The following is a 10,650-nucleotide window of genomic DNA, read 5'->3' on the forward strand; positions in this document are numbered from 1 at the left end:
CATTTTTGTTTTATTTTATATATTTGTTTGACATTTAATTATTTCATTTCAGCAAAAATAATAATTTATTCTACATTTGTTATTTATCACACGGACAACTATACGTGACATGTTCTCGCGTGGACAAACCATCAAGCCTATTTGTGTTGGTTAAAGACGGACTGACAAAACATATTGTCCACTCTATTGTTCTTCCAAATTTATATTGATTTATATATGTATTTACTTTATTTTTAATTTTTATAATTTAGGATAAAATATTACTTTTTGAATTTAAATTAAACTTTTAGGAGATCAAACAATTAATATGTTCGTTACATTAATGTAATGCATTGAATCAAGAAAACGAATGGTTGGTATTTTTATCGGCGGTCATCGCCTGCAGCGCTCAAATGCTCTATTTATCATGAAACCCATCCCCACACATCTACAATACATTCATTATCATTTATTTAAAAAAAAACGGTAGAAATAATTTATGCGGCAAAACAACGTGTGCCGGGTTATCTAGGACGTGTGCGAGTTAGGCTAAGTTGCCTTCTAAATGAGGGAAATTCTAAGTTGTGCCGATAATGTAGTGATGTGTCGATACGTGTTAATAAATGGCTAAATGTGTGCAGTGCAAAAAATCCCAAAAAATCTCCCATTTGGTTTAGCATCAACTTAGCCTAACTCGCACACGACCCTAGTAAATTATAAAGATAATGCAATGTATATCCGTATTCTATATGATTACTATAATTAATTCAAATTTATAAGAAATACTTTTCTTAGCACAGATTTAGGAATTAATTCTGACATTGTTTCTGTTAGTTATTAGGGTTTTATTAGAAGAAAATAAAAAACAAAATTACCATATCTACACTCTGTGGCCATAAGAATAGAGGACAAAATTAAAATTGACTGATATCAGAAGCAAACAGCCTCAGGAAGGCTGATCGATTTTAACTCAAAATATCCTAGGAATGTAATAATCAATACAGCGTACAATTTCGTGATGAAAGTACTTGTAACAGCTGACACAATCTTTCATAAGGCGAATGAAAAGAAAATAATATAAATATTTACCAAAAATGACTTCCCATCGAGCATAAGTACAGGGTTCAAAACAAAACAAAGAAAACGATAAAAAGGAAAGACCAGTGAAAGAACCAAAAACTTTCAAATCAACAACATATATTCCGGGATTAACTGAAAAATTCAAAAATTCGCAATGTTTTGATAGAAAAAAATATAACATTGCAACGAATACACAAAACAATATTGCACAATTCTTTAATAAAACAAACACAAAAATTCCTAAAGAAGAAAGGTCCAACAAGAAAAAACAAGAAGAAAAATACGACATGGTATATATTGGAAACACTAAAAACAAATTAAAAACAAGAATCAGTGGACACAGATCGGACCAAAAATCACGAAACAAACAAATTTTAGAAACAAACAAAACTGCGCTCACTTCCCCCTGTACAACAAATTCACACAAAGCCGATTTTTAACAGGCAGAGGTATTGAGCGAAGAGAGGAATTATAAAAAGAGAATGGCACTAGAAATGCTACATATGGTGCAAATACCGCAATCACAAGACGGACACAGAGAATGTAGCCCACCTCTATAGAAAAGTGATCAGCAAAAGTTAGTGCAATATGGACAATAGAATAAGTAACATGATAAATAGATTAATGGAATGTGATATTATTAATTTTTATTTTTATTAGGTAAAAAGTATATTAAATTCTTGGTTAATATTTAAGTAATATTTAGTTAATACTTTAATATATATATTTCTTAAATATATATTAAAAGAGTTTTTTAAATTTGATTTATATATTTATTTGTATATATATATACGAGTATACAGTCAAACTTCCATAACTCGAAGTCCAATTTTGCAAAGAAAAGATTTGAAAAATGGAGACTTCGAGTTAGAGAATTTTTTTATTTGTTTTTTATTTTTGAAAGAAACTAGAATTATATTTTAAGATATTTATTTATTTATTTAAAATCAAATAGGTACAACACAGAAGTTATAATAAAGTTATAGTGGTCATCAGTTGGGGTATCATTCGTTTGTAAATAAAAATTCAGAATTTGAATGAGTCTTCTACTTCATTCTTGGAGGGCTAATGCACAAGGGCTAATCCGATTTAGAATCGGATCCACTAATTCAAAGCTATAATGCTCAATAATATCTTCATCTGTAGGAAAGATTGATGTACGAATTTTATTGTCAAGCTCAATATAATTGTAGCAGAGAGTAGCAGAGAGTAGAGAGCTACTTTAAACGACGCTGCTAGCGACTAGCATTTCCACAAAGAAGCAACATAAGAAAAAAAAATCAAACATTTGGTTTGGAAAAAGGGACTTCTCCTAACACCAAAATGAATTCATACTTAAAACGAAAATTCAACTTATAGAATGCACTTTCACAAATCCCTATTGGCACGTGACAATATTTTTGTTCGAATTATAGAGAAATTCGAGTTATGGAAGCAGAATTGTGTGTAATTTGCTCTCTAAAACCTTGGTGCACTGTTTTTGGTTTGAGTTATAGAAAATTCGAGTTATAGAAGTTCGAGTTATGGAAGTTTGACTGTATATATATATATATAAATATATTTACAATGTATGTTCGTTGTGTATATATTATTTGTTAAGTAAACCAAATTAATCTTGTCATAATTATCTTTGTAGAATATGACCTTGATGATGACTCCCAAAGAGAGTCGAAATATAGAATTATTTAAAAAACACCAATAAAGAATTTTTTAATTTTTATTGAAAAAAAATGACATATAGCCAGCTAAAAAATAAACAAAAAATCAGAAGAAAAGAAGATTCTTAAGATATGCGTTTCCAAACTGAAAAATGAATATCAAAGATATACCAATTTCATTGATACTCTTCTTCCTGCTAAACATAATTATTATAAATGTTTTAATGGTTTAGTTATACTCTTAATTTCAAATTTCAATAATCCGAAAATCTTTTTAAAAAACATAACAATTTTAAACTTCTTACCTGGAAGGCTTAACAAAGAGGCTTTAGAAAATTTGTTTTTTAAAATAAGGTCAATGTCCTGTCTCAACACTGTCTCAATGAATGAAATAAAACACGTCTTAGCGAGACTGGTATCAATGAAGGTTATCATATATTCAAATTTTCGTAACAACAGCAAATGCGAATCAGAAAATTCAATGTTTCTGGAAATTACAAACGTAGGTCATGCAGAATTTGTTTTTGAACAGCCTGATGATGATAAATATTCATCAGTAAATATGTAGCACAGGCTATAAAATATTATGATAGAGTTAAATTATTTGAAATAAATGAAAACTTACGAGTAAATAATGCTGTCTCCGCAGCAGTTGAATTTGTAGAGACCATAAATAATATAGATATTTGACGGTTTAAATTCTAAATGTATTTTGGACAAAGTACATAAACGCCCATTTTCTAGAAAAGAAGATGGAAAACGTGATCGATATCAAAGATATATAAATTTTATTAAAACTGTTTTCTCTGTTAAAAATAGTCATTACATGTGTTTCGAGATAGTTCAGTTTCTACTCTTAATTCCATATTTAAATTATCTGAAAATATCTTTGAAAAACATATAACATGTTCTTGTTTCTTACGTGGAAAACTAAACTTAGCGAGACTGGTATCAATAAAGGTTATCATGCATTCAAACTTTCGTAACAACAGCAAATGCAAATCTGATTATTCAAGATTTCATGAAATTAAGAACGTAAGTGATAAAGAATTTATTTTAAAACAATCTGATGATGATAATACATCAAATTATACCAGTAGGAAACGGATCGATCCGTCTTCGAAAAACTCTCGGAAACATATATGCATGCCTGCAGTCCAACTAATCCAAATGTGTGATGGTCTTCGCAAACATTTTCGAACAAAAGTAGCCAAATGTCTTCAAAGACATTTTGGGTACATATCTCGAAGACTGAGTGGGTCCATGTCGATTGAAATTTGTGCGTTCTTAGCGTAGTTACTCATTTAATTTTTTTACCCAATTCTTGTTTTTTCTCTTTTTTTGTGCTCTTTAATATATAATAATTTTTTAAATTTTAAATTTATGATTTTTTTAAATTTTAAATTTATAATTTTTTTAAATTATAAATTTATTTATAAATATAAATTCAATTTTAAAAAATGTGAATAGAAATAGAGACAATGAATAAAAAGTTAATACAAATATAATATTTAAAAATTGTAATTAAATGTTATTAAAATTAACTTAATATTACTATTACTTATCATATCTTAAATGAAATAAAACGAACTTATATATAAAAATTATTTTTAATTGATTTTCCTTTTTCTTAGTCCGAAAGTTTTGATTGTTTAGACGATCTCAACGCGTTTCTCAGATCTGAAACAATTTTCGATTTCTTGTTGTTTTCGTAAATTGAAAAGCATTATTTTAGTGAAAAAGCAGCTGTATTGAAAAAATATTGCGTAAATACCAAAAATGGTATCTAGGAAAACTAAATGCTTCCGCAAAGATGTTTTCCTTTGATCATCGCAGTTATGGGACAAAATTACAGTTTTACTAAAGATGGCTTCTTATTTCCTATATTCCCCGATAAGACGTTTTTCATCAACTCAGTCTAAGTGTAAATGTAAAATATTTGGTTTTTATATATATAAAATGTATATATATATATATATAGGTATATATGTATATTAAATGAAAATTAGTGTTTTAGCGGAATTAGTATGAAAGGATTTTTAGTAAACATTTTGTTATTGTTTTATATTTGAACTAAAGCAAAGCACACAAATAATTATCCAAAAATATTAAGAGACATACAAAATTCAAATACGTTGCTGTTAACGGTACATATGAAAGCGTAAGCAAATAGAGACTATTTACATTTATGTTTAGAGCAACTGTTTTACAAATTTTCTTAAACATGCGGACGCAGTATAAAAGATTGTCTTGAAGACAATGTATTCGAGGACCACTTCTCCAACAGGGATATCCTTTTACTAGTACAGAGATACTTTGTAGGTTACGGCGTTAACAAAATCTTTTAAAAAAAAAATTAACTGCACAAAATGTATGGAATTTACGTCAAAAGTATACACAATACTTAATATGTACTCAGAACAGTTCACAAAAATCAAAAACTTTAATGTAGATTATCTTTCAAGAAAAAATCCGTCAGATGTCCTTTACATAATTAATTATTAAATAACTGGTGTTAATTAATACACTTCAAGATACCACTGATACTATAGGCAGTAGCAGTGTCTTCACTACCGAATATATTAATGCATTTACACTAACAACAACTATAGTTGCGCTACTGCCGGTGCTTATTCACCCTATAATACACAAACTTCATATATTTGTATAAAGTCGGTATAAAATTTCATAAATAATCAAATTTAAAATAATTTGAAAGGACTTGTGCATTTTATGCACACAAAGCTAAGCATATATATTACGAAAAAAAGCACAACAACAAAGTCTGTGCATCGCCATCAACAATAATGCCTGACTTACCCTCGCATACAAACTCATTTAGGAAGTGCGTATATTACATATACTACTCGTATATAATAACAAACAATTGTTCAACGATTGACATAATTCTACCCCTTATGAACTAGTGAAAAGACTGGTTCCGAGGTGTATCGTATGGGGACAATTGACATCGGCAATGACAACTCAATGTAAAATTCACCAGTTGAGCCCACGTAAAGTGGATTATGAAGCGACTAGTACTATACACCTGGGGACTAGTGAATTCACTAGTTCAGAACTAGTCGAAGCTATGTGTGCATTTACTCTGATATTATAGTTTTTTCTATATAGTTTTACCTATGCAAAATATGTTGTGTTCGCTATTGATTTGACGGTGTCTCCACTAACAAAATATTAGCGATCATACATGAAATAATAAGTTCGATAGTTTTTATGTTTAAAGAGACATGTTTACGCCTTTGCGTGATCTTTTCAGAACTCATGGTTTTTAACAGAGACAAATTACTTGTCTTAGTATTTCTATGTTTTAGATTATAACATTTAGTGTGAAGACGCATTCATATAACCGGCGATTTTTAAAACAAATGAAATTCAGAAAACCTGGACAGAACAGATTCTGAAATTTGATTATTTCTGATACTTCGGCATTTCTTGCATTTAGTATTTAGTATCATGACATTTTACGCACCTTACGCAGATTATTGAGAAAACAATACTTTAATATTTAACTTACCCCGAAGACCCTTTTTGGATAATGTTTAGTTGAAGCACTGAAAAGTAATGGTATTTGAAAAAAAAAATGGCTTTTCTGATACTGAGTATAAAACACAAAGCTTAATAAATCTCAGTTAATCTCAGTTAATGTAAACCTTTTTTGTTTGTTGAACCATCTTGCTAATATTATTGGTTTAACTAATTCAATTTTTTTAATGTAATCAAAATTCAATTTAAAATCTTCAATCAACAAAAAAAAGTATTCGTTTTCATGGAAGGGCTTTTCTATTAGTTAAATGGTTTTCTTTCATTATAATTGACTTTAAAAATTAAATTTAGTATTTGTTTTCATTTTCTATTGTTTTCAAAATACGTTTCTATAATATAAAATCATATGATGGTAATTACTATAAAAGATTTTAAATCAAACATTTTAACATTTTAATTGTAGTCAAAATAAGTTTATTAATAATCACCGAATTGTATCTACATAAAATTTATTAAATATAAAAAATTTGGAACACAGTAGCTCAATTTTTAAAAATGAATTTACTGCTTTTGCAAATACTCATCAAACATATAAACGCCCAGCTCTTTCTTGTCTCCGTTATGCATTATTTGAAATAAATCATTTACATAACCAGATAATTTACGCACAGTTTCTGCTTGAGAACCCAAGAATTTTTCTCCAAAGTAATGAGCAATTTCCGGATCAACTGATTTATAAAAAGTGTGAAACTTAACTTCACCGCCATTGTGAATATCTGCAGCCTCCTTAAACAGTTCCTTTTCTATGTCCAATGCAAAACCCAAAGAAAGCAGTTCATCATCTTTATGATATTCGTTATAATTTTTAGTTATTGCATTCAACTTCATAATATTGATAGAACCACCTCTTTCAGTAATATGTTTTATTAAATCAATTGCCTCGTCAAAATGCTTATCTGATAGTTCTTGGTATAGCTTCTGGAATCCAGGACGATAATTTTGTGCACGGAAACTTGTAGTCATGTATAGGTACACATATGAACTATAAAGCAAGTCCCCGACATAATCATATACCTGCGTTGTAGTGTAATTAGTTAACGACGCATTGCAATTTTTAACCATGTTGGGGTCTGAAGAAATAAAGATTTAATAATTTAACAAAGAAATCAACACGCTTTCGTACACTTACATATAGGCAATTTTCCGGAGCATGTTTTTTCTAAAGAAATAAAGCAGTTCCCCTCCGGTTCATGACTGTTTGCGTACACATAAGCGCATAGACAGAATACCAAAATGGTGGCAAACATCTGCATTTTTTCAGATTCAATTTGTGCTGTAAAACAAATTTTGGATAATAATTCTATATACCATTTTAGACATTTGAAAAATGTTGTAAAACATCAAAAATGTTTTGTTCGAAATATGTATGTATATACGCAACGAATAACTTACAAATTTTTAATGATGTTTTTACAGCTTTCACTTATATTCAGAGTTTGTAAATCGCTAGAATCCTTGATTTTAATAAATTCACTTTGTTTCTTTTAACACACTGATATAGAAGGTATCAATGCTTTTCCTTTAGTAAAGACGAAATTAAGACTGTTTTCATTTCAACTTCTGCTCGTCGTTTTTATTAATTGACTGCGATGTGTTGCTTACTTGTGCAATCGTTCTGTGCACTTACTGCAGCAGCTCTCTCTCTTAGCAAGAAATAAGGCTGCCTTCTGATAATTATTTAATTATATTGTCACTTTCATGCTACATAAGATCTATAAAAGCGTGATCTATACGTTAAGTGTGTATTACACATCAGATTTGGTCGTACAACTTATCTGTTGAAATGCGAAATTTGTGCCACATCTGATATGTAATTGCAATATTTGCAGTGTTGACAACGAATTGAATGGAATTCAGAATATTTTGGTTTTTCGTCAAAATTGCTCGTGTTTTTTCGTTTACAATCGGTTTTTTGTCGGCTTACATGCAAAATTTCATTCTATTTTATGGGATGGAAGCGAAAACAACGTTTTTTTTCGCAAGTAATATCGTTAGCTTACTTACTTATGTGGCCATAACAACCCGTTACCGAGTTTCGGCCTGACGCAGCATGTCTCCCCAAGCGCCTCTGCTGCATGCGCGCCTTCTCCAGTCTCGTATATCAAGTCCAGTTAGTGCTCCCTCAACTTGATCACTCCACCGGAGACACGGTCTACCTCTACGTCTTCTTCCGCCGACTACTGCTTCAAACACCTTTTTCGCCGAAGCGTCTTAGCAGACAATATAATAAAAAAAAACACGAAAGGGTTCATTCCTTTGCTGCTCTGAATGAATTATATCTAAATTTAAGATAAAATTAAAAGAAAATGTTTAAAAATATTTAAGAAGAATTAAAATATTAAATCTTCTTCATCACGTTTTCAACTGTATGAACTACAGATGCAAACGTGATAAGTAACAGTACCCCAATACTTTTGTCTAAAATGCTGTCAATATTGAGCGGTTAGATAATATTTTGTGATCCCTAGCTCCTCGATACTACACCAGTTGCCGCAACCTTCCAGTCAACATACTACACACTGATCACCTGCCCTCTGATCTACTACTCTCTATGAGTAACAACCCTCCCCACATTCTGGTACTCCATTTGGACGTCATTGCCCACTCCTCATAAACCCGTAGACAATTTTTCTTTATGGCTTAGATATATTTACTTCATAAATGGTAAGCCTTTTGATCATTTACTTTATTTTTTCTCTGTATTCTGGAACGAGACTCTCAACCTCGGATCTCTATACATTCCTGAGAGGTGGTTTTAGTGTGTTCAAATCGCACACGGTGACTTTTGATGCTTTCGACCTACTGTAAACACAAAAACAAAAATAGTAAACGACATCAAATAAGTTGTACAACCAAATCTGAAGTGTAATACCCGCTTTATAGAGTCCTGAGAATAAGTTGAAAAAAAAAACAGTTCATTATCAAACTGATAAGTGGTTGAGTTTTTATGTAGAAGCTTACATTGGCAAGATAACACAGACGCAATTGCACACAGTTTAAAAGTGTTCTCGCGAAATTGAAAACAGTCAGTCTTAATTTAAAAGGCAATAAGGAGAGTTGTGACAAACAGTGATAAAATTATAATAGTAAAGGCTTCGACAGTTTGAAAAAAGTTAACATATCGATAAATGTTACTATTACAAGCTATAATATTGAATTTATTTATTTGAAATTTACAGAACTGTAAACACTACCTGTTTTCAAACATCAAATATATTTGTAAATTGCAACGACTTGAATTAATATTAATAATTAAATACAGTTGGTCAAAATGATGAAAATACTTGTTGGATTACTCCTTCTTTCGATTTCGTCCTATGCAGAAAACCTATGTAAGTAATGTCTTATACATCCTGTAATGTTATCTATTAATTCAATGAAATAAAATATAATGAGAGGAGCAAATTAAATATATATATAAATTAAGTATACAATACTTAATAATAAATTTAATTCAAACTTTTTAATAATTTCTAATAATAAAATTCATTTCACATACAGGCTCAGTTCATAAATTTGACGAATTTTCGACATTTGCGAAGGGGATTGACCGAGATGAACATTCATTATGTTATGAAAACACTATACGACAATTTGGCATGGAAATAGATGCTTCATATATATACTTATCTCTTGGAGCATATTGTGCGCAAGATGTGGTTAATCGTCCTGGTTTTGCTGATTTCTTTTTTAAGGCTGCTAAGACAGAACGAGAACATGCTAAGAAATTATTTAAATATCTATTTATAAGTAACCATTTGAATAAAATTTCACCTCTTATGGGCAAGCTAGTAAGTTGAAAAGCATTGTTTATATTGTATATTTTTACAAACTAATTAATTTGTGTACAGTATAAAACTGATCGGATCGGAAATGGATTTGATGTCTTTACAATAGCTCTGGAGTTAGAAGAAAAAATGACTCAATCTATTCGCGAATTAATTAAATCTTGTGAAACAGATAATAAAAAGAGTAACATTGTTGGCTGGTTGACCAACGTTTATCTTGAAGAGCACTTACATAGCATACGAGATATAGCTGGAAAATTGAGCCAACTTGAAAAGATGGGTTCTGAATCATTAAGTGAATTCTTGTTTGACAAAGAATTAAACCTTAAGAACATTAAATAAATACGAATTCTGTTGAAGGCACATATATACATATAAATATACGAGTATACACTCTATAAATAAGAAACAATGTCTTTTAGAAATAAACAATAAATTGAATTTGCTGAAAACTTGATTTTGCTTCTTCTTAAAAACTTTACAACTAAATTAAAAAAATATTTTTCATTGGATTTCAAGAAATAAATTATAGGAACATTTTTTTAAACATACTGGATTAGAAATTAGTTAAAGCAGTTTTG

General features: G+C 29.8%; 2 protein-coding genes across 5 annotated transcripts; one reads left to right on the top strand and one right to left on the bottom strand.

Moving 5' to 3' along the window:
- Positions 1-6,777: 6,777 nt before the first annotated feature.
- LOC119684657 (ferritin, chloroplastic-like) lies at positions 6,778-8,333 on the bottom strand. 2 transcript variants are annotated; one of them, XM_038098738.1, is made up of 4 exons: positions 8,050-8,333; positions 7,674-7,993; positions 7,411-7,554; positions 6,778-7,351 (listed from the first exon to the last, which is right to left on the bottom strand). In XM_038098738.1, the coding sequence occupies exons 3-4, from the start codon at positions 7,532-7,534 to the stop codon at positions 6,783-6,785; spliced, it is 693 nt and encodes a 230-aa protein (XP_037954666.1). In that variant the 5' UTR covers positions 7,535-7,554; positions 7,674-7,993; positions 8,050-8,333; the 3' UTR covers positions 6,778-6,782. The 2 variants fall into 2 exon arrangements, with proteins under 2 accessions (XP_037954666.1, XP_037954665.1); XM_038098737.1 differs by having other exon boundaries at positions 7,674-8,333.
- Positions 8,334-8,454: 121 nt separating this feature from the next.
- Positions 8,455-10,491, top strand: LOC119679561 (soma ferritin-like). Of its 3 annotated transcripts, none has more exons than XM_038091988.1 (4): positions 8,455-9,393; positions 9,461-9,613; positions 9,783-10,072; positions 10,133-10,491. In XM_038091988.1, the coding sequence occupies exons 2-4, from the start codon at positions 9,553-9,555 to the stop codon at positions 10,409-10,411; spliced, it is 630 nt and encodes a 209-aa protein (XP_037947916.1). In that variant the 5' UTR covers positions 8,455-9,393; positions 9,461-9,552; the 3' UTR covers positions 10,412-10,491. The 3 variants fall into 3 exon arrangements, with proteins under 3 accessions (XP_037947916.1, XP_037947917.1, XP_037947915.1); XM_038091989.1 differs by having other exon boundaries at positions 8,455-9,367; XM_038091987.1 differs by having other exon boundaries at positions 8,455-9,613.
- Positions 10,492-10,650: the final 159 nt, after the last annotated feature.

This window comes from Teleopsis dalmanni, chromosome 2, assembly GCF_002237135.1.
Source record: "Teleopsis dalmanni isolate 2A chromosome 2, ASM223713v2, whole genome shotgun sequence".
Lineage (NCBI taxonomy): Eukaryota > Metazoa > Arthropoda > Insecta > Diptera > Diopsidae > Teleopsis > Teleopsis dalmanni.